Source organism: Bufo bufo, chromosome 9 (genome assembly GCF_905171765.1).
Source record: "Bufo bufo chromosome 9, aBufBuf1.1, whole genome shotgun sequence".
Lineage (NCBI taxonomy): Eukaryota > Metazoa > Chordata > Amphibia > Anura > Bufonidae > Bufo > Bufo bufo.
Genome location: NC_053397.1, coordinates 72894224 through 72922131, shown reverse-complemented (window position 1 = coordinate 72922131; position 27908 = coordinate 72894224). Strand labels below are relative to the sequence as shown.

Here is a 27908-nt window from a genome sequence, read left to right as displayed (position 1 = left end):
AAGTAGCCTTACAGCTCCATGCTCACTACTGACAGAATTTTCTGCTTTGGCCACTGCAGTACACTGACTGTAGTGGGTAGGCGTTACAATGTAGTGAGGTCGGAGAGTTAGAAGTCTCATTCACACATTGCAGCAGGATTGATACTGTCTGCAGCAGTGCAGGAACCTCATCACACATTATGCTTGGTCAGGGTAAAATGCCAGTGCAGCTTTTGATGTGGTTTTTGAGCCACATCGAGAAGTGGATCCAGCAGGAAGGAGGAGTCCTCTTCATTTATATCCCTCATTATTCTTGAATCCACTATTGGCTCTGGTTCAAAAAAGAAAACTGAAGGAAAAACGTTAAAGGGTCACTGGCCTTTTACAAAACATTTCATATGTCGTTGGGACATACCAAAGGTGTTGATCAGTGTGGGTCTAAGTGCAGAGCCCCCCCACAAATTGCTGGAACGGAGAGAGAGAAGTGCTCGTATATCATGCTCTCTCCCCTCACTGCAAGGGACAAAGGCGATACGGGCCCATAGACTTTTTGCCGAGTCTGTCTCAGGTCCTTGCACCAAGTCCAGAAGCAATCAAAACCTTTCATATGTTGGTATGATATCAAACGTTTTATGAAATCTGAGTGACCCTTTATGTGAAGCTACCCTTACTGAACAGTAAAATGTAAAGGGTTTGCATTTCCCATTCCAAAAGGAGCAGCAAGCTTCACATAAATCATATAGGCTATGTGACTCTTGCATCACGCCTTCAATGCCTGGAGGAAGTGACTTATATGGAGCAGAAAGGCCGGTTTGATGGCTACAAATTGACAACCACACGCTCCATTGCTGGAGAATACGACCTTCGAGCCCTCCATTAAGGAAGTAAGCCGCCTAGGATTTCTACAATAGGTTGTGTGAGATCTCTCGCATTACATCACATACAAATCAATCCAAGTAAGGCTACTTTCACACCTGCGTTCGGTGCGGATCCGTCTGGTATTTGCACAGACGGATCCGCACCGATAATGCAAACGTTTGTATCTGTTCAGAACGGATCCGTTCAGAATGCATTGGGGCTAAACTGATCCGTTTTGGGCCGCTTGCGAGAGCCTTGAAACGGATCTCACAAGCGGACCCAGAAACGCAAGTGTGAAAGTAGCCTAAGTTATACCCTCTACTAAGAAATAGTCAAGCTTATTGAGCCTTTCCAAAAACAGAAGCAAATTGGGAAAATCTAGGTGCGTCCTTCATAGAGACAACACAAACTACCAAGAAATCCTATAAAATGGCAGAAGAAACAAAGGAGGCAGAAGAGTTAACAGTCCAAACTGCTTTGCTGAAGTGAAAGCTCAGCTCTGATTTGTTGCTTTGGGCAAAACGGCCCCTTACATAAGAACCAATGCTTCTCAGCTAGACAAAGTAATGACATAGCTAGATAACAGGACAATCAGACCCCTGGGCTGGGCAAAGGAAGTGGGCAAAAAGGATGGGAAACGGTCATTTACCATCGATAGTAAATTATGTTAATGAAGGGAACTCTTCACCATGAAAGTGCAGAGCAATCTGAGGGCAGCGTGCTACAGGGCAGGAGGAGCTGAGAAGATTCATATATAGTTAAGTGGGGTAAAAATACATAAATTGGTAAAAAAACTTTATCTCTTTGCTTTTTCTAACTTAAAGGGAACCTGTCACCGGGATTTTGTGTATAGAGCTGAGGACATGGGTTGCTAGATGACCGCTAGCACATCCGCAATACCCAGTCCCCATAGCTCTGTGTGCTTTTATGGTGTCAAAAAAACGATTTGATACATATGCAAATTAACCTGAGATGAGTCCTGTATGTGAGATGAGTATACTATCAGCAGTACTGATGAAGGCTGTGTCTTCAATATCAGTAGCACAGACCAGGGGCATGGAGAAGGAGCCTTGTCTGCAATGCTGGTAAGTAATGCAACTACCGATAGTCACCAGTACTCAGTCCTCCTGCTACTAATAGGGTACTTAATAATAAAGAGACATCACACTTACAAAATGTGAGCAATTATGGTCCCATGCAGGACTATGTAGAAGAGTGGGTTCTACATAAACCTGCAAGGGGACAGGGCTGACTAGAATAGGTGGGGTTATGTAAGCCCAGATACTGCAGGATAAGGGGACAGCAGAGCTGGAGGGAACGCCCGCAGAGCCAGAACAGAGTGTAGAAGTGGTTGAAAAACAAGTATAAGGCTTGCTGTGTGCATAGAAAAGATAGCTCACTGCAAAAAAGCTGATGCACATTTTTTTTCTACAGCAGTGTAGTAACAATTTTCATGCACAAAGGTGTCCAAAACCTTTAATTGTCTATGTACAAAGGGATATGCAAAGGCAAAGAAAGTGCCCGTGCATCACAACACAAATCTCCACAATGAGATCATTTGGAAAGTTTAGACAAATCTAAATTTCATCGCACTGGAGCAGGATTGTCACTGTGATAAAAGCCAGGGCTGTGGAGTCGGTAGATAAATGGTCCGACTCAGACTCCTCAGTTTTTGGTACTTCCGACTCAAGACTCCTCTGTATTTAACCACCTCAGCCCCCAGTGCTTAAACCCCCTTAATGACCAGACCACTTTTTACACTTCTGACCTACACTAATTTCACGGTTTATTGCTCGGTCATACAACTTACCACCCAAATGAATTTTACCTCCTTTTCTTCTCACTAATAGAGCTTTCATTTGGTGGCATTTCATTGCTGCTGACATTTTTACTTTTTTTATTATTAATCGAAATTTACCTAAATTTTTGAAAAAATTGACATTTTTCACTTTCAGTTGTAAAAATTTTCAAAAAACCTACATTTCTATATACATTTTTCTCTAAATTTATTGTTCTACATGTCTTTGATTTTAAAAAAATGCAATAAGTGTATATTTATTGGTTTGGGTAAAAGTTATAGCGTTTACAAACTAGGGTACAAAAATGTGAATTTCCGCATTTTGAAGCAGCTCTGACTTTCTGAGCACCTGTCATGTTTCCTGAGGTTCTACAATGGCCAGACAGTACAAACACCCCACAAATGACCCCATTTCGGAAAGTAGACACCCCAAGGTATTCGCTGATGGGCATTGTGAGTTCATAGAACTTTTTATTTTTTGTCACAAGTTAGTGGAAAATGATAATTTTTTTCTTTTTTCTTTCAAAGTCTCATATTCCACTAACTTGTGCCAAAAAATAAAAAACGTCCATGAACTCACTATGCCCATCACGAAATACCTTGGGGTGTCTTCTTTCCAAAATGGGGTCACTTGTGGGGTAGTTATACTGCCCTGGCATTTTAGGGGCCCCAATGCGTGAGAAGTAATTTGAAATTCAAATGTGTAAAAAATGTCCTGTGAAATCCTAAAGGTGCTCTTTAGAATGTGGGCCCCTTTGCCCACCTAGGCTGCAAAAAAGTGTCACACATCTGGTATCGCCGTACTCAGGAGAAGTAGGGCAATGTGTTTTGAGGTGTATTTTTACATATACCCATGCTGGGTGAGAGAAATATCTCTGTAAATGTTAACTTCTCCCATTTTTTTAAACAAAGTTGTCATTTTAGAGAGATATTTCTCTCACCCAGCATGGGTATATGTAAAAAGACACCCCAAAACGCATTCCCCTACTTCTCCTGAGTACGGCGATACCACGTGTGACACTTTTTTGCAGCCTAGGTGCGCAAAGGGGCCCAAATTCCAATGAGAATCTTTACGATTTCACAGGGCATTTTTTACACATTTGGATTCCAAACTACTTCTCACGCTTTAGGTCCCCTAAAGTGCCAGGGCAGTATAAATACTCCACAAGTGACCCCATTTTGGAAAGAAGACACCCCAAGGTATTCCGTGAGGGGCATGGTGAGTTCCTAGAATATTTTTTTTTTGGCACAAGTTAGCGGAAAATGATTTTTTTTTTTCTCTTACAAAGTCTCATATTCCACTAACTTGTGACAAAAAATTAAATTTTACATGAACTCGCCATGCCACTTTCTGAAATGGGGTCACTTGTGGGGTATTTATACTGCCCTGGCATTTTAGGGGCCCTAAAGCGTGAGAAGAAGTCTGGAATATAAATGTCTAAAATTTGGATTCCATGAGGGGTATGGTGAGTTCATGTGAGATTTTATTTTTTGTCCCAAGTTAGTGGAATATGAGATTTTGTAAGAAAAAAAATAAATAAAAAAAAATAAAAAATAAATAAATTAATATAATATAATATAATATAATATAATATATATATCAGAAAAAACCACTCGCCATGCCCCTGAACTCGCCATGCCCCTCAAAAGTGATCTTTTTATAGCGCCGCAGCGATTTTACGGTGTTTTTGCAGTGATCAGAAAAAAAATTATTTCGGCCACTGCGGTGGGGGGACTGAACGCAAGTGTGCGCACAAGATCAGGCCTGATCGGGCGAACACTGCGTTTTTTTGTAGAGCCTATAGAACATGTCCTATTCTTGTCCGCAATTGCGGACAAGAAAAGGCATTTTCTATATAGTTCTGGCAATGTGCGGATCCGCAAAATGCGGAAAGCACATTGCCGGTGTCAGTGTTTTGCGGATCCGCAAAACACATACGGACGTCTGAATGGAGCCTTACAGGGGGGTGATCAGGGAGTCTATATGGGGTGATCACCCCCCTGTAAGGCTCCATTCAGCCGTCCATATGTGTTTTGCGGATCCGTGGGTCCGCAAAACACTGACACCGGCAATGTGCTTTCCTTACAGGGGGGTGATCAATGACAGGGGGGTGATCAGGGAGTCTAATATGGGGTGATCACCCCCCTGTCATTGATCACCCCCTGTAAGACTCCATTCAGACGTCCGTATGTGTTTTGCGGATCCGCAAAACACATACTAACGTCTGAATAGAGCCTTACAGGGGGGTGATTAGGGGTTAATAAGTGACGGGGGGGGGGGGGGGGGGGGGGGGTGTAGTGTAGTGGTGATTGGTGTTACTTACAGAGCTGCCTGTGTCCTCTGGTGGTCGATCCAAGCAAAAGGGACCACCAGAGGACCAGGTATATTAGACGCTGTTATCAGAACAGCGTCTAATATACCTTTAAGGGGTTATAAAAAAAAAAAAAAAATCGCATCTACAGCCTGCCAGCGAACGATCGCCGCTGGCAGGCTGCAGATCCACTCGTTTACCTTCGGTTCCTGTGAACGCACGCTCCTGTGCGCGTGTTCCCAGGAAATCTTGCCTCTCGCGAGATGACGCGCCGGCGTGTCCAGGAGGAATGAATCGACCGCCTCCGGAACGCAATCCTGCATTAGGCGGTCCGGAGGCGGTTAATATGCAAATGTATTTTATACGTTCCTTGAAGGAAAGAAAGGCAACATACATGTCATTACCACAGAACTACTGGCTAGGAAGCCTTCTCCTTTGTGTGCTGATCTTCTGCTGAAGATAGGGCAGTGGGAGGATCCAGGAAGGGGCATTTATTGTAAAACCTGATTTCCCTAGTAGAATCCCATAGTCATGTTTAAAGTTTAAGCTAACAATCGGAGTTTACAAGTTTTTATAGCCTTAGCTGAACGACAGCAGTTTTTCAAATGGTTTACAGCTTCAGTCTTGAACTATTGACCATCCATTCCCTTCACTTATACAAGTGTCTAGTCCTGGAAAAAACATATTTACTTAATCAGTTATCAGTGAGCGGCTAGGTTAACCATGGGCGTTGCGTTCCCTGTAACAGCGGAACACAACACAATGGAAAGATTAGGTATTGCCGCTCCTTAACTGTGCGTTGCGTGCCATATAGTGAAGCATATGAAGAGCATGCTTCTTCATGGTCACTTAACGTGTTCGTTTTGCGGTAACGTGACGGACTGCATGCATTGGCCTTTATTCTTACAGTAGAGAAGTACCGTATTTTTTGCAAAAGTGGGGGATAAAATAGCAGTGCGTCTTATGGGGCGAATGCTGTGACCGTCCGGTGAATAGGCTGAGGGGGAGGAGGGGCTGGGGACTGGCATCTGTTTCTGTAATGGCAGCGGGGCCCGATGCAGCCACTGTATTCTACTACACCGGGTCCCGCTCACTGTAGTATACGGTAATCATATCTAACTTGTGGGTATTGTTAAAGTATTCCAATCATCTTAAATCTAGCGCTGTACTACTTACTACTAACTTCTTGGCAGTCAGGAGGCCGGGTGGGCGCTCGTAGCGTAGCTCACTAAGTCACGCGCCTGCTCCGCCCACTTTATGAGTGAAGCAGACACCGGGCCCCGCTGCCATTACAGAAACAGATGCCGGCCCCCATTCACTACACAGGGACACTGTTATGAGGGGGGGATCTGTGGATGACACATAAGATAAGATGCTATATATGTGTCATCCACAGATGCCCCCCACAGACCACCATTAGTTCAAAACCCACCAAAAGCACACCTTTTGGTTCAAAATATTTTTTTTCTTATTTTCCTCCTCAAAAACCTAGGTGCGTCTTATAGGGCGAAAAATACAGTAATTAATTATAACTTTTTGTGAATTGAGACATTTAAGGCTACGTTCACACTAGCGTTCGGGTGTCCGCTCGTGAGCTCCGTTTGAAGGGGCTCACGAGCGGCCCCGAACGCATCCGTCTGGCCCTAATGCAGTCTCAGTGGAGGCGGATCCACTGAGAATGCATCCGCCTGCCAGCGTTCAGCCTCCGCTCCGCTCAGTGAGCGGACACCTGAACGCTGCTTGCAGCGTTCGGGTGTCCGCCTGGCCGTGCGGAGGCGAGCGGATCCGTCCAGACTTACAATGGAAGTCAATGGGGACGGATCCGCTTGAAGATGACACCATATGGCTCAATCTTCAAGCGGATCCGTCCCCCATTGACTTTCAATGTAAAGTCTGAACGGATCCGCTCAGGCTACTTTCAGACTTGGAAATTTTTCTAAGTTATAATGCAGACGGATCCGTTCTCAACGGATGCGAACGTCTGCATTATAGGAGCGGATCAGACGGATCCGCTCCGAACGCTAGTGTGAAAGTAGCCTAAACTTGCTTTTTTTTTATTCCAATTTATATCTAGTAGGAGTCGGAGTCTGTTCATTTTTTGCCGACTCCAAGTACCCAAAATTGACTCCGACTCCACAGCCCTGATAAAATCATAAGAAATGGAACCAATTCTGCAAACAAACTCAATTTTAGAATGATGGCCGATCCTTAGAATTAGATCTCTGGTGGTCCAAACCTCCACAGATCAAGAGAATGAAGTGGCAATTGCTGAGACTCCTATCCTGCAGTACCACCACAGTGACACTTCTCCAGGCAGCTGTTTGTGGTGGTGCTGCTCAGCCCTCAAAAAGCCCCCTTGTTTGGTGCCCATATACCCCCAATAAGTGTAAACGTATTCTCGATAAGAAAAAGGGAGTAGGTCACTGTCAGCAGAGGCGTATCTCCCTTAGGGCTCTTTCACACCTGCGTTATTGTCTTCCGGCATAGAGTTCCGACTCTATGCCGGAAGAATACTGATCAGGATTATCCTAATGCATTCTGAATGGAGAGAAATCCGTTCAGGATGCATCAGGATGTCTTCAGTTCCGGTACGGAACGTTTTTTGGCCGGAGAAAATACCGCAGCATGCTGCGCTTTTTGCTCCGGCCAAAAATCCTGAAGACTTGCCGCAAGGCCGGATCCGGGATCAATGCCCATTGAAAGGCATTGATCCGGACCCGGCCTTAAGCTAAACGTCGTTTCGGCGCATTGCCGGACGCGACATTTAGCTTTTTCAGAGTGGTTACCATGGCTGCCGGGACGCTAAAGTCCTGACAGCCATGGTAAGTGTAGCGGGGGAGCAGCATACTTACCGTCCGTGCGGCTCCCCGGGCGCTCCAGAGTGACGTCAGGGCGCCCCAAGCGCATGGATCACGTGATCACGTCATTCTGGAGCGCCCCGGGAGCCGCACGGACTGTAAGTATACTGCTCCCCCGCTCCCCGCTCCTACTATGGCAACCAGGACTTTAATAGCGTCCTGGCTGCCATAGTAACACTGAAAGCATTTGGAAGACGGTTCCGTCTTCAAATGCTTTCAGTACACTTGCGTTGTTACGGATCCGGCAGGCACCTCCGGCAACGGAAGTGCATGCCGGATCCCAACAACGCAAGTGTGAAAGAGGCCTTAGAATTAAAAAGGAACGTGTTGAAATTTAGTATATCTGATCCATCTTTCCCTTGACATCGCTTGTTGGGAAAGACCCAGCACACCTCCATACACATAAGGGGCTCCAACAAAAATTAGTGCCTATGTGTATGGACACCTCAATGATTGGCCTTTAATGTAAAATGTTAGAAAACTCCTTTAAAGTGTATTTGCCATATACCCCATGTAAGGGCCATATATTACAGGAACAAGTGTGTTCTATTAGGTGAAACAGCTAAAAGGATACATGCACCGATATACAGAAGGCTTTCAGCCACCGCTGAGAGGAGCCAGGGAGTGCTCCCCCATGAGAACGGAGGACTCGTCGCTAGGATTCTGCTGTATTCTATGCACAGAGGGCCAACATCAAATTAATCTGCTCTCATTTTAAAACTCATAACAACCAATAATTTATACAATTCAATTCTTTTACAAATGTATAGGACGTGTAATTTTTTCACTTACAGCAAATGGATCTGCTTGCTCCCAGGAAATTGGAGCTCCCCAAGATGCTGGCCTCATTTTCTCTGGAAGAGACTCTGGAACAGCCACCAAGATGAAACAGATGTCAAGAAGTGCAATGGCCGTTGCCAGCAGCACCACAAGTGAGTCTCCATACGCATGGCTCAGGTAAGCCCCGATGGCGGGACTAGTGACCAAACTAGCTGCAAACGTGGCGGAAACCTGCAAATGGCAGTGATAAGAAATGTTAAAAAGAAGCAGTTACATAATATATAGCAGTGGTCTGTAAGGTGTGTGTGTGTGTGTGTGTGTGTGTGTGTGTGTGTGTGTGTGTGTGTGTGTGTGTGTGTGTGTATACACACGCTATAAAAAAAAAAAAAATTCAGCTAATATCACTTTTGCTCAAATGTCGACAAATCTGTTTTAAAAGCCCACTGTCGGCAGATCTGTACCTATGACACGGGATGACCTGTTACATGTGCACTTGGCAGCTGAAGGCATCTGTGTTGGTCCCATGTTTAATTTGTTTTAATACACTGCTCAAAAAAATAAAAGGAACACTTAAACAACACAATGTAACTCCAAGTCAATCACACTTCTGTGAAATCAAACTGTCCACTTAGGAAGCAACACTGAGTGACAATCAATTTCACATGCTGTTGTGAAAATGGGATAGACAACAGGTGGAAATTATAGGCAATTAGCAAGACACCCCCAATAAAGAAGTGGTTCTGCAGGTGGTGATCACAGACCACTTCTCAGTTCCTATGCTTCCTGGCTGATGTTTTGGTCACTTTTGAATGCTGGCGGTGCTTTCACTCTAGTGGTAGCATGAGACGGAGTCTACAACCCACACAAGTGGCTCAGGTAGTGCAGCTTATCCAGGATGGCACATCAATGTGAGCTGTGGCAAGAAGGTTTGCTGTGTCTGTCAGCGTAGTGTCCAGAGCATGAAGGCGCTACCAGGAGACAGGCCAGTACATCAGAAGACGTGGAGGAGGCCGTAGGAGGGCAACAACCCAGCAGCAGGACCGCTACCTCCACCTTTGTGCAAGGAGGAACAGGAGGAGCACTGCCAGAGCCCTGCAAAATGACCTCCAGCAGGCCACAAATGTGCATGTGTCTGCTCAAACGGTCAGAAACAGACTCCATGAGGGTGATATGAGGGCCCGACGTCCACAGGTGGGGGTTGTGCTTACAGCCCAACACCGTGCAGGACGTTTGGCATTTGACAGAGAACACCAAGATTGGCAAATTCGCTTCTGGCGCCCTGTGCTCTTCACAGATGAAAGCAGGTTCACACTGAGCACATGTGACAGACGTGACAGAGTCTGGAGACGCCGTGGAGAACGTTCTGCTGCCTGCAACATCCTCCAGCATGACCGGTTTGGCATTGGGTCAGTAATGGTGTGGGGTGGCATTTCTTTGGAGGGCTGCACAGCCCTCCATGTGCTCGCCAGAGGTAGCCTGACTGCCATTAGGTACCGAGATGAGATCCTAAGACCCCTTGTGAGACCATATGCTGGTGCGGTTGGCCCTGGGTTCCTCCTAATGCAAGACAATGCTAGACCTCATGTGGCTGAAGTGTGTCAGCAGTTCCTGCAAGACGAAGGCATTGATGCTATGGACTGGCCCGCCCATTCCCCAGACCTGAATCCAATTGAGCACATCTGGGACATCATGTCTCACTCTATCCACCAACGTCACGTTGCACCACAGACTGTCCAGGAGTTGGAAGATGCTTTAGTCCAGGTCTGGGAGGAGATCCCTCAGGAGACCGTCCGCCACCTCATCAGGAGCATGCACAGGCATTGTAGGGAGGTCATACAGGCACGTGGAGGCCACACACACTACTGAGCCTCATTTTGACTTGTTTTAAGGACATTACATCAAAGTTGGATCAGCCTGTAGTGTGTTTTTCCACTTTAATTTTGAGTGTGACTCCAAATCCAGACCTCCATGGGTTGAAAAATTTGATTTCCATTTTTAATTTTTGTGTGATTTTGTTGTCAGCACATTCAACTATGTAAAGAACAAAGTATTTCAGAAGAATATTTAATTAATTCAGATCTAGGATGTGTTATTTTTGTGTTCCCTTTATTTTTTTGAGCAGTGTATATGCAAATGAGCCTCTAGGAGCAATGGGGGAGTTGCCGTTACACCTAGAGGCTCAGCTCTCTTTGAATCTGCTGCACTTTGATTGACAGGGCCAAGCAGTGTAAACGTCATCACCCCTGGTCCTGTGCAGAGGGTGCGACAGTTGCAGAGAGAGCTGAGCTTCTAGGAGTAATGGCAACGCCCCCGTTGCACCTAGATCCTCATTTGCACATACTAAAACTTAATTTTTCCCAGCAATGCAGGCACACATGAACATGGGACCAACACAGATGCCTTCAGCTGCCAAGTGCACATGTAACAGGTCAGCCAGTGTCATAGGTAGAAATCTGCTGACAGAGGGCCTTTAAGAATCAATGTGAGATAGGGATGTGAGGATGTGTACCTCTGTAAGGCTACTTTCACACTTGCGTTCAGAGCGGGTCCATCTGGTATCTGCACAGACGGATCCGCTCCTATAATGCAAACGCTTAGATCCGTTCAGAACGGATCCGTTTGCATTACCATGAACAAAAAAAAAAAAAATTATATATATATATATATATATATATATTATTTTTTTTTTGTTCATGATAATGCAAACGGATCCGTTTTGACTTTACATTGAAAGTCAATAGGGGACGGATCCGTTTGAAAATTGAGCCATATTGTGTCAACTTCAAACGGATCCGTCCCCATTGACTTACATTGTAAGTCTGGACGGATCCGTTTGCCTCCGCACGGCCAGGCGGACACCCGAACGCTGCAAGCAGCGTTCAGGTGTCCGCCAGCAGAGCGGAGGACAAACGGTGCCAGACTGATGCATTCTGAGCGGATCCGCATCCACTCAGAATGCATTAGGGCTGGACGGATCCGTTCGGGGCCGCTTGTGAGAGCCTTCAAACGGAGCTCACAAGCGGAGCCCCGAACGCTAGTGTGAAAATAGCCTAAATAGCATGGGATTGCACATATCATATTCCACTCATGCCCTGAAATTGTTGAGCGCTATTTACACAAGCAGAATCTCTGCAAAGCCCAAATCTCCTGTGTGTACATGGGGATTTACTTTGTTGTCCTTCCAGAAAATGTGAAGGTGTTTATGGAAATAATTAACCAAGGCTGGTGGTAACCTCCCATAGAAATAATCACACGTCACCAAAAGTCTGTGCAGTTTCCATTGTACAAGCACAGAAAAAGCAGCCACAAGATGGTCTCTTACAGAAATGTAGGTTGCTAGTTTGGGAGGCCCCACCCATCTATCAGATATCATGTGGATATGTCATGAACGTGTAAAATATCATATAATATTTTAGAATTGGACAAACATATTGTGAGGATTATTTCCCCCATAGAATCTACTCCTGGATTTCATTATCATATCTTAATTTAAAAAAACAGCTGCTGGTGCCATCACCCTCCCAGCCCTCTTAGAATACAGGATTTAACCTTTTTTTCTACATACTATACAGTCAAGAGGGCTAGCAATCACTGATGAGCAACAATAACGATTGAGCCCTTAGACTAATCCATACAGAAACTGATCGAACTAAATGTAAACCGTAAATGGAGAAAGGTAACACTATCGGCCAACTGCTTCATGAAGTGTACAAGGCCCTAAAGGCTGCTTTCAGACGAGCGAGTTACACACTCCGGACTCGCAGAGCAGCTCCTGTCCTGACCTCCCAGCACTGCCGGGGTCACATAGCATTATACTGATTTATGATGCTATGTAACCCTTACAGTTGTGGAATGTTTTGGATAACACTGATAGCATTAGATCAGTGTTATCCAAAACATTCCAGACCTCTAAGGGTTAAATAGCATCATAAATCAATATAACGCTATGCGGACGCCGGCAGTACTAGGAGTTCTGGATGAGAGCTGTCTTATACTCGCGTTGCAAGTCTGGAGTGTGCAACTCACTCGTCTGAAAGCAGCCTAAGGGAAAGTTCAGACAGATTTTTTTCTACCTTGTACTTTACCCCAGCCCACTAGGAATCCAGGACAATTCTGCAAGTGTTAAAAGCGGATTTCTGCACTAAAAATGATGTTATGGATTTAGAAAATCAGCAGAATAGTCTAAAATCAAATTTTTACAGCTGCATATAATTGGAGTTTTAGTCACTAGTTTAGTACTTTACTATAATATGGTCTTAAAGGATCCACCTACCAGTCCATATGCCATGCTTCTTTCATGCTCCTGGGTAATATCTGCTACATAAGCAAATACTACAGAAAAGGTAACAGCAAATACACCAGATACAGAAATAACCGCAAAGTACCACCTAAAAAGACAAAAAAAAATTTAAAATAGGAGTTATGGTGTGTGATTATATACACAGCAACATAGAAACTCAACAATGAAATTGCAACACCAAAAAGGAAAAGTTGTGTAATTCTGGAAATCACAGGATCGATAGGCATGTCAATGATGTGCCAATGATAAAAATGGAAACAAAATATTCATCATCAAGATCCACTGCTGGCAGTTCCCTTTGCAATTGCTGATCAGTGACGTCCCAGATGTGCTTGATGGGAGACAAGTCTAGAGACGCTGCACGTTTAGGCCAAGCAGGCTGCTCACAGTAGCTGAGAGAAAAGCGGGATTCATCGCTAAAGCAGATAAACCTCCATTTAGATCTTACCGTGCACCATGACAGCCAATGAGAGTGGTGACGTGAGGTAAATGTAACACCTATAGCTGGATGTCTGGCTCGTAGCCCAATGTTATGCAAACGCTTTCTGATGGTTTATATAGATACTGATTTTCCCCCTTGACTTGGGATGTGACGTCCAATTTCACTTGCAGTACAGAATGCAGAGGGTCACCTCTGTGCACTTATTGCGATCATTACAGTACACTGTTTCTACCAACCTCCGGGACACACAACGTTGAACAGTGCTGACATCTCAGCCTAGGCGTGCAGCGATCTGCTGCAGTGATTAACCAAGGTCTCTCAGTTCAAGGATTCTGTCCCTCTCTGTTTGTGACAAGTGGCAATAACTGTCATGCCTACAAACAGGAGGCATCACAGACAACTTGAACTGATTTTCGTGTTTTCGTGTGGCTAAACAACTTTGGGGGACATTTATTAAGACCGCCGTTTTAAACTTCATATCCCCCATAGCCAGTGGAGGATCCGCCGGCGTTATGAAGAGGCTTTCTAGCTGTCTTACATTTAAGTAAATCTTTGTCGCACTCCGTAGAACTTGCTGTAAGTAAGGTTCCAACCCCATTTATGAAAATGAATAAAAATACAGCGTTAGGCTTTTTGCTCTTGATAGTAGAGATTTTCATTATTTGACATACAGCAATATTCATGTTACGTTTCGGCACGCAGGCCGTCTGTCAGACGCTTTCTCCCATATAGGAGTTTTCACATTCTACCTTTTAACGGTCCATTCACATGTCCGTAGTGCATTGCGGATCCGCAATACACCCGGCCGGCATCCCCATAGAAATGCCTATTCTTGTCCGCAATTGCGGACAAGAATAGAACATGTTCTATTTTTTTCCAGAGCCGCGGACCAGAAGATCGGCGGCGCGCCCTGGAAATGCGGAGAGCACATAGTGTGCTCTCCGCATCTATTCCATCTCCATAGAGAATGAATGGTTTCCGTACCAGTTACACAATTTACGGAACGGATGCGGACCCATTTCTACGGACGTGTGAATGGACCCTAACTGTGTCTTTCCATCTTTTCCTTCATTACTGAGGCATAGTGTCTGAAGAAGGCCTGCGTGCTGAAACGTAACATGAATATTGCCGCATGTCAAATAAAAATCTCTACCATCAAGAGCAAAAGGCCTAATGCTGTAGTTGTATTACATTTAAACCATTTTCCACGCCTACACGAAGCGTAGGAAATGGTAAATGAGACGGGCCTGCCAGCTGATCCCCTTCCCCGCCACAACCACTTCATTAGACCTGGCAAGAGCGGGGAAGTCGCAGATTGTGGCGCAAAGTACCTTTGAGCCACAATCTGTGCCAGCTCTACGCTTAATATAGCATCATTCTGTTTAATAAACTACCCTCTTTGTTTTCAATCTGGCTTTCGTGCCCCTCTCACATGCCAGAGATTGGAGCAAGGTGCTTGAAAACTTGATCAATTGCAGATCTTTGCGACACTTGCTACTTCCTCAATTTGCATAACCCTACGGCTTCTCCTTTATGGTGTCGCAATTTCAATGTCAAGGAGTGTGTGTGTGTGTATATATTACACATACTGTAGACATATATTAAAATGTACCAGTCACTACATACCAAGGACTGATCTTCATCAGTGGTATAGGAGCACATGTGAAAAACACAGTTAGCAGCAAGAAAGACTTTCTTCCCCAAACATCAGAGAGAGCCCCTATCAAAGGTGCACTGAGGAAGGACAGCAAACCCTAAGTGAGAGAAAGAGAGGTAAATACAGTACTCCCCCCCCCCCCCATGAACAGCAAAATCAGGTCACATTTAATATTTGATAAAAAATTTCATTTTAAAAGCCATATCACAAAAACAGATAAAAGTCACACATGTCAGATTTAATTAGGCGATTGCTGTATAATATTCAGTGTCAAGAACAAGCTCAGATTCACTAAGGACACTGTAAGAAAACCTTCCCCAAAAGGATGTGTTTTGGAAAGGTTTCTCCGCTGTCCCGATATGTACAACTCCCACTCAGACCCATATTACATCGGTCTGGATGCAAACTTAAAAGCTATGGACACCTTCTACTGGATACCAGGTTCTACATAGACCTGCACGGGATAGTGAGCTTGGACAACTCTCCCTCATAATTGTTCACACTCTGTAAGGCCTCATGCACACAACCGTTGTTTTATTCCGTATCCGTTGTTCCGTTTTTCGTGATTTTCTGCGGACCCATCGAGTTTCAATGGCAGAGCGTCTTATAAAGCAAATGGTGCAATTTTTTAATGTCCGACACTGATAGATCACCGGCCGCTATGCTGCACAGTGCGGCTTGCGATGTATCAGTTACAGTAAACCCCTATCACGCGGGGTGGGAGGAGGGGCTGGAGGCCGGCAACTGCTGTTGCACTTGCGGAGGGACCCGGTGCAGTCACTGTACTCCATTACACCAGGGCCCGCTCACACCAGTCTTTATATGTAAAGTCTGTTTATTTAATGCTCCATCAGTGGCTCTGGTTTGTTAAACTAGCGTAATAGTCTGTAGTAGGACTCGCTATCAAAGCGGCGGGCAGCGTAACGTCACTCACTCGATAATGCTCCTCCCACTTCATTAATGAAGCTGGCGGAGCAGGAGCGTGACCGAGTGAGTGACGTTACGCTGCCGGCCGGCCTGCCCCCCCCCCCCCCCCCCCCCCCGCTTTTATAGTCACTATGTGAACTTTCCTTCCTGTAGGAGCGTATTTTTGGGAGTATTGGATTGTGGTGATTAATATCTCCTTGGTGGCCCTATTTCAACTTTTCACTGTGTATTCAATTACCCCTTAATTCCACATTTTTGTTCCCTGTACTGCCTACTTTTACCTGTGCTTAAAATAGGGTTGCTAGACATGGTCCGTCCTTCATAGAAGGACAGAGGACGCAGCGTGCAGGCTCACATTACAGACAGCCAGGGACTGTAAGTAAATGATTAAAGCCAGGTCGTCCCCAGCAGCTGATAACAGTGCCTGGGCTGTGTGCACTTCTCCCTGTCCCTGCGCTTGGCAGACGCTCCCTCACTCAGCAGCGCTGGAGAATGCAGAGCTGGAGCAGCGCAGACCAGGGAAGGGAGATCTGTCATCTGCTCAGTGTATAAAATGAAAGCAACATGTGGTAAGAGGACCCCTTTGTGCTGCAGGAGATTAACCCTTTAGGGGGGGAGGGCTCTGGTTACTGACACCTTTGTGGGGCTATTGTTACTGGCTAGTGAGGGCAGGCGGGATTATCCTCAGGGTGAGGGCAGTGGTGGCCATCTTAACTGAATAGTGAAATTGCAGTTTTATGCAGACTGGTTGCTAAGGGCTGAATCTTATTAAATATGGGGTAAATCGGTCTAATAGTAACGGATTCTGGAATATCATGTTATTAGTAACTACATATATGAAAATTGAAATTAGGGTCTAAATGTGACAGTTATCCTTTAATAGCAGGTCCTTGCATGTGACTTCTGTCTTGAGAGTCCTTGTCTGCAGCTGGGACGGCAGATGACAAGTGCTGGTCGTCTGCAGCAGGTTGTGAGGGCTGTGAGCACAGAACGGTGAGTTCTTCATTGTCTTCAGGAGTCTTTACTGCACATCTTTGTATAGGACTACACTTGGGAGGCTCATGTCATGTCTTAGCCTGGGGCTTCAACGTAAAAAATGCCAAATCCATTTATTTACCTGATCCCTCTTATGTATTTTATTACCTTGTGTGTTTACTTTCTGTGCAATCTAATTCATATTGACACTTGTGACAGTAAGTCTGGGGCGTCATATCCTTAGATTTAGCTCTGTCTCGTGAAGCTGTACAGGGCAGTGTCTCAAAGAAGCTGCAGTCGACTTTCCTTTTTCCATTGAAAATTGGCACTTAATTTAGTTAAAAACCCAGCCAAAGCACACCTCTTGTTTCAAAATATTTTTCCTCCTCAAAAACCTAGGTGCGTCTTATAAAGCAAAAAGTACGGTAAGGATGACAAATCTTCTATGGCCGATATGAAGGAGACTGCAATACGTCTGCCTGGCCGCTTCACTATTTAGAGATTAATGAGGGCAGCATAGAGAAAGCTTCACAGAACATTTCAGCTGGAACATGCCAAAAGGAAAAGCACTTTACAGAAACACTATTTGGTATAGGCCGCTAACGGCTTGAAGGACATGAACAGCGTGTGATAACAAAGGGTTAAGTTCAGAATGGCACGCTAATGAGGTAATTCCAAAACTGCTGAAGGTTATATGGAGTCAATACAGAGATCTCAGGCGTGTTCCTATTTTACCTTCACTCCTTGGATGAGTCCGTTCATAAGAAACGTGTGCTTTGGGAAGGTCTCATGTAGAACCTGCACAAGTAATAGACAAATGGTGAAATACATCAGTTTTACACAGCATCCTGCTGCTATTAAGACAGGAAAAGGCTGTGACGCATCTTGTGGCTTCAGCTACAACTGAAGAAGTACAACTAGTGCCCAGGATTTCACTCACATACACTGTGATGAGAAATAATGGCGGAGCTATGCAGCCCTTGCCCTGCTGAAGCAATCTACATTGGAAGAATATGATCAACTAATAAATATGGATGAGACAATTTTGCAGAAAAAAAAAACTGCTCTATGTAAGATACTAAGGCATCATGTTATCCACCATGTAGACCGATGAGTAAAAGATGTAAAGGTCAAAATGTACTCAACAGCGGCCGACCCCTCACTGTAGTTTTCAGTTGTCACTGTCCATCTGGCCAAGCAGCAGAAAACGATCATACTACTGAATGGGATTCAGCATCTCACAATTCTGCTGCAGAAACACACCTACCATAAACCAGCAAAATGACGTGAATTTGCAGCATAAGGGATCATTCACACGACCGTATCCTTATGCGGTCTGCAAATTACAGTTCTGCATAATATGGATACCATGAATGCGTGAATCCTGTGCTTTCTGGGTATTATAGAAATGCCCATTCTTGAGGCTCAACGTGTGCACAGAGTCTTCTACTGCTGGGACATACAACACCATTACATCCTGAAGGAGGGCGATACTCAGATCATTATTAGCCAATGTTAGCAATAATGGGGAACGCCTGTGTGCTTCCCAATTCTGTAAGACAAAAATTAAGCACCCAGGCCTGTAGCCCTATAATAAGGAAGTGCTACAAAAAAAAAAAAAAAAAAGTCACGTTTTCTTTACCACATTTTTGATACACAGAGGTTTTCACGTCTATGGGACTAAGCTGCGCCTAGGCCATGTGACGATGGATGTGACGTTACATGGCCTAGAGAAAGCTGCGAGAAAAGCATGGCACTACTGCGAGCGCTGCTGCCTTCTCAAACAGCTGATGAGCGGTGGTCCAGAGGACAGGTCATCAGTAAAAAGATCTCAGCAAAACCTATTTAAAACGTATTGTTGCGATTAAACAGAACTTACCACCAAAGTGGGAGCAGTGAGCAAACCCCAGGCAAAAAATTCAAGGAAGATCACGATGACAGCATGATACACACTGGGAGAGCCAAAGCCCTGAGGCTGAAGGAAGAATGACAGCATTAGAGATTTACAGTCTTTACAGTAAAGCAGAATGACAACTCCCAGAAAAGGAAAGTGAGGACACAGTGACATGGAAAATGCCTCCTGCCAACTGGGGGGGGGGGGGGGGGGCAATAAACATCACAGGTGGCTCAACCAGCCCAAACAGGAGAAGTGATGACAATTAATTGACTTCTGCTGCTCAGAAATAGGTGTAAAATATTTTCTGGTGTCTATACGAGATACTTGCTCACTTTTAGCTGGCCATGCACATTATATTAAAGGGGTTCTGCAGTTTTTTTCAATTGATGATGCATCCTCTGGATAGATCATCAGCATCTGACCGGCGGGGGTCCGACACCCAGGACCCCCGCCGATCAGCTGTTTGAGAAGGCAGCAGCGCTCCAGGAGCACCGCTGCCTTCTCGCTGTTTACCATAGGCCCAGTGACGTCACAACTAGTATCAATGGCCTGGGCGCGGCTAAGCTCCATTCAAGTGAACAGAGCTTAGCCGCGCCCAGGCCATTGATACTAGTCGTGACGTCACTGGGCCTTGGGCAAACAGCGAGAAGTCTGCAGCGCTTCTGCCGCTGCCTTCTCAAACAGCTGATCGGCGGGGGTCCCGGGTGTCGGACCCCCGCCAATCAGATGCTGATGATCTATCCAGAGGATAGATCATCAGTTTAAAAAAAACTGCAGAACCCCTTTAACGTTGGCTGAACCCATCGGCCATCTAAAGAGTATAGCTTCTTTCACACAAGTGTTGTTCAGTCCAGGAAACACTATTTGATGGGCGTATTTCCCAACTTAACACTGCTCTTCTGAATGGAAGTCATAGCATCACGACTTATGATGCTGTGAGTTCCACGCTGAATGGGGGTCACTACTGTGCTTGCAGCATTGTGAGTACAGAAGACCTGCAGTCAGAAAGGGACCCACAGCATCAGAAATGATATTGATGCTGTGAGTTTGCATCAGAAGAGCTGTCCTAGGTACATCAGGCTGAGTGTGTGAAAGGTCTCACGGGGGCCTCCCTACTCTGCGCCAACAAAGAGTCTTGGGAGATTATACATTTCAATGTTAAATCTTTTAGAAAATGTACAGTATTAACCTAATACTTCAATGTTTCTCAGTTTTGTGACAACTTTTGTAAGAATGCTTTAAAGAGGTAAATCTTCACAGATAACCGCACAACAGGTGAACTTACAGAGCCGCCATCTTTGATGATAATTTTTTTCGCAAGAAGAACACTGCGGTTCACCCTTTTCTTTTTCTTGCCCTGAGTCATTTTCACATAACTAGGGTCCTGGCGACATTCACCTATAAGAAAAAAAAATAATCTGTAAACTGAAGACACCTAATATCCCTGATTTATCTATATCTTGTATTATAGAGATATGCACAATTTTTGGGCTCATGCACATGACCATAACCTGTTTTACGGTACGCAAAACAAGAATACTGGCCGTGTGCGTTACATATTTTGCGGGATGGAAAGTTCTGGCCTCTATAGAACAAGAATAGGACATCTATTTTTTTGTGGATGTCACAGAACATACAGCATATGTTGTGTTATCCACATCTTTTGTGGCCCCACTGAAGTGAATGGGTCCTCATCCGACCCTCACAAGATGTGAAATACGTTTGTGTGCATAAGCCCTTAAGAGGAGGTTCACCTTTGAACACTATCTCACAGTTTACACTGATATATATCTACATGTACCGATGAGTCACTATGCAAATACAATTCATTTCGCTACCATTAATCAGGTGTTACAATCTGTAGTATACTCCAGAGCTGCATTCAAAATTCTGCTGATTGTTACTGTCTACAAGTTTGTCAACTCATATTTTATACGGTGCCCCTAAAATGCATTAGGACAGGCAGTTTTCACCACAGTACAGACAAACCAGTATTTCAGCCACTCTGAACTGTCTCGGTACTGAGACTGATCCAGTAAAGAATGCTGGGAGCTTTCTGCTCTGAAGCCGGCAGCACTATGAAAGTTGCTCTGAACTATAGGGTATACTCACAGGTGCAGAAATTTCTGCAACTAAGTCAGCTCCATTCATCTGACTGGGGTTGTTTTAGTGGCAAGTGCCTGAATTTTTGCAGGCCACATTCAGATGAAAGGGTCAGTTGCAGACATGTATGAATATACCCCACCAGAGGCTACCGCAGTGTACGCTAACCCATCAGCTCTGCCGACATGTCTGTTAGTAACTACTTGTATTACCCAAAAAATATCTATTCTAAAATCATGGATCCGCAAAACACGGATACCGGCCATTCTAAAATCATGGATCCGCAAAACACGGATACCGGCCATGTCTGTTCCACATTTTGTGTAAAGGAAGGTCTGGTCCTAAATTGACAAGTCCTATTCTCGTCAGTGATCTATTTTTTTTTTTGTGGAGCCGCGAAACGGAGGTACGGAGGCGGACAGTACACAGAGTGGTGTCCGCATCTTTTGCGGCCCCATGGAAATGAATGCGGCTCGGATGCGGACCCAAACAACGTTTGTGTGCATGAGGCCTTAGGCCGTCTCAGTAAGGCTCTATTCACACGTCCGTGATGTGTTGCGGACCCGCAAATTGCGGGTCCGCAACACACCAGCCCGTCACCCCCATTGAAATGCCTATTCTTGTCCGCAAGCTGCGGACAAGAATAGGACATGCTCTATCTTTTTGCGGAGCTGCGTACCCAAAATCGGGGGCGCGCTCCGCAATTGCGGCTGCAGACAGCACACTGTGTGCTGTCCGCATCCATTCCGTCCCCATAGAGAATGAATGGGTCCGCACACTTTCCGCAAAATTGCGGAAAGGATGCGGACCCATTTTGCGGACGTGTGAATGGAGCCTAACTCCCATTAATTCCTACAGCATCTTTTCTACTGCAACAACTAGCACGACTGCACTCGACTCAGACTTTCCATTTTACTATTAGTTAGGCCTCCTGCACAAAAAACGAACATGCATGAACACCGACCGTGGGGTAGCCGCAGCGGACCCATTTACTTTAATGGGTCCGCGATCCGGCCGTTCCACAAAGAGATAGGACATGCTGTATCTTTTTGCGGAACGGAAGTACGGGACGAAACCCCACAGAAGCACTCCGTAGTGCTTCCGTAGGGTTCTGTTCCCTGCTTTCGCTCCGCATCATTCCGCATCTCTGGATTTGCAGACCCATTTAAGTGAATGGGTCCGCATCAGCGATGCGGAATGCACACAGAACAGTGCCCATGTACTGCGGATCTGCAAATGCAGTTCGCAATACGGCAATGGGACACCTACGGTCGTATGCAGGAAGCCTTAATCCCCGGTATTTTTTTGGTACCACATCCTAGGAGGTTGCAAGTACGCCAAACCGGTACGAAGGCCACTTGACCACACTGCTGACACTGCTACAATAAGTGGGTGCCACACAAAACCAAGTAGAGGCAAGAAAGTAGAGCCGAATTATGCAGTGGAAAATAGCTGGACAGTTATAGTGCGGTACAGTAAGCTCAGCACTGTCCATAATCCTGACTAGAGATGAGAGAATTTCATATTTTAAATTTAGTTTGCGATTCGTTTACTGGTAAAAGGTGAATTGCGTTATGGATTCCGTTACCACGGACCATAACGCATTTCTATAACGGAATGCCTTTAGAGGCATTCCGTTATGATAGAAGTTTATGGGCTGCAAAACGGATCCGTTCCGTTATGCAGGGGAGTCCTCTCCTGATCCCGAGTCCTCTACTGCATACTGGAAATGGGACGGATCCATTTTGCAGCCCATAGACTTCTATCATGACAGAATGAATAACAGAATGCCTTTAAAGGCATTCCGTTATAGAAATGAGTTATGGTCCGTGGTAAACGAATCGCAAACGAATTTCATAAGCGGAAATTCACTCATCTCTAATCCTGACCACCTCTGCATACAATCGCAGCCTAGATGAAGGGGCCAACTGGATAGGTCAAAACCTCGAGATAGGTGGGGCATGTGGATAGGCCATAAGGCCTGTTTCAGACAAGCGTGTCCTGTGCGGAAATCGCGGTGTGTGTGTGTGTGTGTGTGTGTGTGTGTGTGTGTGTGTGTTTTCCAGTTATGGACACTGCTCGTCAGTAAATAAAATAGGATTTTTTTTTATTTAAATCGGATTTTTTTTTAATATAAAATGCTTTTTGAGGAAAAGGAGACTTTTGTATTACTTACCAGTAAAGTCTCTTTCTCGCTCTTCCTTGGGGGACACAGGAAACCATGGGTATAGCTCTGCTCCCTAGGAGGCGTGACACTAAGTGAAAGCTGTAAGCCCCTCCTCCATCAGCTATACCCTTCAGCCTGGAGAGAGAGACTACCAGTTGCGTGTCCAAGTAGTGAAAGATAACCACCAACCGGAAAAAAAGGAACTGTCAAGCCCCAACGGGGGCAACCAAGCCGGAACCACAACTGTAAACCCAAATGAAGGGCGGGTGCTGTGTCCCCCAAGGAAGAGCGAGAAAGAGACTTTACTGGTAAGTAATACAAAAGTCTCCTTTTCTCGCCCATATTCCTTGGGGGACACAGGAAACCATGGGACGTTCCAGAGCAGTCCCAGAAGGGAGGGACCAGAACAAATTAGACCAACACCGGAGGCATCAATCAACTGCCGCCTGCAATACCAGACGGCCTAAAGCAGCGTCAGCCGACGCATGAGTATGCACCCTGTAGAACTTGGTGAAGGTGTGCAAGGAGGACCAAGTGGCCGCCTTGCAAATCTGCTCCGTAGAAGCCCGATTCCTCTGAGCCCAGGAAGCCCCGACCGCTCTAGTGGAGTGAGCGGTAACACCGAGGGGCGGAACCTTGCCCTTGGCGAGGTAAGCCTCAGTAACAGCCATCTTGACAAAACGGGCGATAGCAACTTTGGATGCCGCCATCCCTCTGCGCGACCCCTCGGGAACCACAAAGAGCGAGTCAGTACGCCTGAAAGAGCTGGTTACCTCCAGGTAAACCTTGAGCGCCCTGACAACGTCCAGGCGATGAAGCTCCCTCTCCCGGGGGTGGGAAGGGGAAGGACACAAAGAGGGGAGAACGATGTCCTCGTTCAGATGAAAGGCGGAGACCACCTTAGGAAGGAAGGAAGGGACCGGACGAAGGACCACCTTGTCCTGGTGGAACACTAGGAAAGGTTCCAGACAGGAGAGTGCAGCCAATTCGGACACCCTCCGAAGAGAGGTGACGGCCACAAGGAAAATAACCTTGCAGGACAAAAGTCGCAAGGAAACCGTCTGCAGAGGCTCGAAAGGAGAAGCCTGGAGCGCTGAGAGAACCAGGTTCAGGTCCCAGGGCGGTACCGGAGGGCGGTACGGGGGAACCGCGTGAGCCACGCCCTGAAGGAAGGTCTTGACAGGACCAAGGGGGGCCAGTGGGCGCTGAAACAAAATGGACAGCGCAGACACCTGACCCTTCAAAGAACTAAGACCCAGACCCTGGGCGAGTCCGCTCTGCAGGAAGGACAAAACAGTGGGGAGAAAAAAGCGGAGCGGAGGAATCCCCAGATCGGCACAGAACCCCAAAAAGGTCCTCCAGGTCCTATAATAGATCCTAGAAGAGGACGGCTTGCGGGCACGGATCATGGTGCGGACGACGTCCGCAGAAAAACCCCTACGTGTCAAGACGGTGGTCTCAACAACCACGCCGTCAAACGTAGGGACCTTAAACGCGGGTGGAAGATCGGTCCCTGAGAGAGAAGATCTTCCCTGGCGGGCAGCGGCCAGGGCGCGTCTGCCAGGAGCAGCATGAGGTCGGCATACCAAGACCGGCGGGGCCAGTCCGGAGCGACCAGAATCACCGAGACGCCCTCCGCCGCGATCTTCCGAAGGACCTTGGGCAGGAGTGGGATGGGAGGGAATATGTACGGACGCGCGAAGCCTCGCCAAGGACGAACGAGGGCGTCGGCTCCGCAAGCTCCCGGATCCCTGGCCCTGGACAGATAGGCGGGGACCTTGTGATTGAACTTGGAGGCCATGAGGTCCACGTCCGGCATGCCCCAACGAAGGCAAATGGCCTCGAATACCTCCGGGTGAAGAGACCACTCGCCGGGGTCGACAGTGGTGCGACTGAGGAAGTCCGCCGCCCAATTGTCCACCCCTGGAATAAAAATTGCCGATAGAGCCGGGACGTGGGTTTCCGCCCAACGGAGAATGCTGGTGACCTCCCGCATCGCTGCAGCGCTGCGAGTGCCCCCCTGGTGGTTTATGTATGCCACGGCCGTGGCGTTGTCCGATTGCACACGAACTGGATGACCCTTCAGCAGATGAGTCCAGTGTCGCAGAGACAGAAGGGCCGCTCTCAGCTCCAGGACATTGATCGAGAGTTTGGACTCCGATGGAGACCAAATGCCCTGGACGGATCGGGGAGGAAACACGCCTCCCCAGCCCAAGAGACTGGCATCGGTTGTAACCACCAACCAGTTGAGCGGCAGAAAAGACCTGCCCAGAAGAGGGGACTGTAACCACCAGCGGAGAGATGACCGCACCGGAGGCGATAGATGGAAGGGATGATCCAGAGACTGCGGCGATTTGTCCCAGGAGGAGAGGATCGCCCGTTGGAGAGGGCGGGAGTGAAACTGCGCAAATGGGATCGCCTCGAAGCAGGCAACCATCTGCCCCAAGACCCGCATGCAGAAGCGGAAGGACGGTCGACGGTGGAGAAGGAGACCCCGAATCGCCCGGCGGAGGGTCAATCGTTTTTCCGAGGGAAGACGTACCTCCGCCGCTCCCGTGTCTAAAAGCATTCCCAGGAAGACCAGTTGTCTGGAGGGGGGAAGGGAGGACTTGGGGAAATTGATGACCCAACCGAACCTCGCCAGAGTCTCTAGAGTGAGATCCACGCTGGCAACCGCTTGAGAAAGGGACGGAGCCTTGATGAGGATATCGTCCAAGTACGGTAGCAGAAAAACACCCCTGGAACGGAGTAAGGCCAAAACCGGGGCCAGGACCTTGGTGAACACCCGGGGGGCTGTTGCCAGCCCAAAGGGAAGGGCGACAAATTGGAAGTGGAGGTCCCCCACGGCGAATCGGAGGAAGCGATGGTGACACCGGGCTACCGGAACATGGAGGTAGGCATCCTGTATATCGATGGAAGACATGAAGTCTCCCCGCTCCAGGGAAGCCACCGCGGAACGGAGGGACTCCATCCGAAACCGTCGAAGGAGGAGAAAACGGTTGAGCTTTTTGAGGTCCAAAATGGGCCGCACCGAACCTCCCTTCTTGGGAACTACAAAGAGGTTCGAATAGAACCCTTGGAACCTTTCCTCTAGAGGAACGGGGGTAATCACCCCTCTGTCCAGTAAGGCTTGAACGGCCGCGGAGAACGCAGCCGCGCTTTTCGGGTCCCGCGGCGGGCGGGAGCGAAAGAACCGATCTGGAGGGAAGGACGCGAATTCGATTTTGTATCCGGAGGACACAATTTCGAGAGCCCAGGCGTCGGAGACGTGAGCCATCCAGACGTCCCTGAAAAGGAGGAGCCGGCCCCCCACCCGGGTGGGTGGGGGCGCGCCTTCAGGCAGAGGACTGCTTTGCTGCGGGTGTGCGGGCAGCCTGCGGCCTGCGCCAGGAGGGCTGCGCCCGAAAAAACGGCTTCCTACGCTTATCCTGGGGAGGGGCCGAAGCGGCAGCTGCGGGGGGAGCCCCAGAGTTCCTGCGGGAGGACCGAAAACGAGACGCACCGGGGCGTCCGCGGGGGGCGCCCCTGGCTTGGGGTTGAGGAAGATGGGTGCTTTTACCACCCGTGGCCTCCGAAATAAGCTCGTCTAGGCGGACCCCGAAAAGGCGGGAACCCGCAAACGGTAGCCCCGCCAAGGAACGTTTGGAGGCAGCGTCCGCTTTCCAAACCTTCAGCCAGAGCTCCCTCCTGACGGAAACCGCCAGGGCGGAGGAGCGTGCAATAAGGGCTCCCGCATCAAGGGAGGCCTCACAAACAAAATTCCCGGCCCGAATAATAAGCTGGGCCAAGGAACGTAGGTCCTGGATGGGGACGTCCGAGTCCAACTCCTGTTCCAGCTGCGCACCCCAAGCAGAGATTGCTTTACCTGCCCAAGCAGAGGCAAAAACCGGTCTGAGGGCAGAACCGGAGGCAGCAAAAATGCCCTTGGAAAGGGTCTCCATGCGACGGTCCTCCGCTGACTGAAGAGAGGACCCGTCGGGAACAGGGATGGCCGTGTTCTTTGACAAACGGGCCACAGGGGGGTCCACCTTGGGTGGGGACGACCAGGTGGCCACGACATCGGCCGGAAAAGGATAGCAAATGTCCAGCTTCTTGGGGTTGACAAAACGGGCGTCCGGGCGAGCCCAAGCCTTAGACACCACGGAGGAGAAATCAGAGTGGATTGGAAAAACTTTTGAGGCCTGCCTGGGTCTGATAAAGGAGACGCTAGCTGCGTCAGAGCTAGGGGGGTCATCTTGCACCTTAAAGGTGTCACGAATATCAGAGATGAGCTGACCCATCGCTGAGGCTAGCTTGGACGGCAGGGCCGAGTCCATTTCCAAATCTGAAACCGCCAATTCACCTTCAGAGAGCGAATCCTTTGGAGAGGAGAGGCTCGTCTGAGTGCGCACGCGTGGCGGGGAGAGGGAGGCATCCGAGGAGGAGGCTCGCTCTACTCTAAAACGCTTCTGAGAGTGCCTAGCTCGGGAAGGGTCACTAAGAGAGGGTGAACCCGCCGCAGCGGCAGAAGCGATGGACCCGGAGGGCGCGACAGTAAGAATGGCGTCCTGCGGGGTAGGCGGCCTGTCTATTAGGCGGCCCACGACCTGAGTGAGGCTTTCCACGGCCTGGGACAGGGATCTAGCCCAGTCAGGCGGGTCAGAGGAAGCAGGGAGCGACACAGCGGGCGACTGAGGCTGCGGTGGAGCTCGGCATGCAGGACAGTGCGGATCAGACTGCCCCCGGGGAAAGGCTTCCCTACAAGCGGTACAGGCATGGTACCAAGGCTTGGCAGCTGCAGAAGGGTCTGACATGGTGGAAAAAAAGTTGCACTTAAAGTGGGAGACCCCAGGTGAAAAAACGGGGATCACACCCA

The 27908-nt window shown here is 47.6% G+C and overlaps 1 protein-coding gene across 2 annotated transcripts in view; it reads right to left on the bottom strand.

The window, feature by feature from the left end:
* MFSD14A (major facilitator superfamily domain containing 14A) overlaps positions 1 to 27908 on the bottom strand; it is a 54869-nt gene that overhangs the window by 14574 nt on the left and 12387 nt on the right. For both annotated transcript variants that reach the window (XM_040408244.1, XM_040408245.1), the window contains exons 2-7: positions 20069 to 20181; positions 18766 to 18861; positions 17622 to 17684; positions 14954 to 15081; positions 12859 to 12973; positions 8598 to 8816 (exon numbers count right to left, since the gene is read on the bottom strand). In XM_040408244.1, the coding sequence (XP_040264178.1) occupies positions 8598 to 8816; positions 12859 to 12973; positions 14954 to 15081; positions 17622 to 17684; positions 18766 to 18861; positions 20069 to 20149 (702 nt within the window). In that variant the 5' untranslated portion in view covers positions 20150 to 20181. The remainder of the gene's footprint in view (positions 1 to 8597; positions 8817 to 12858; positions 12974 to 14953; positions 15082 to 17621; positions 17685 to 18765; positions 18862 to 20068; positions 20182 to 27908) is intronic.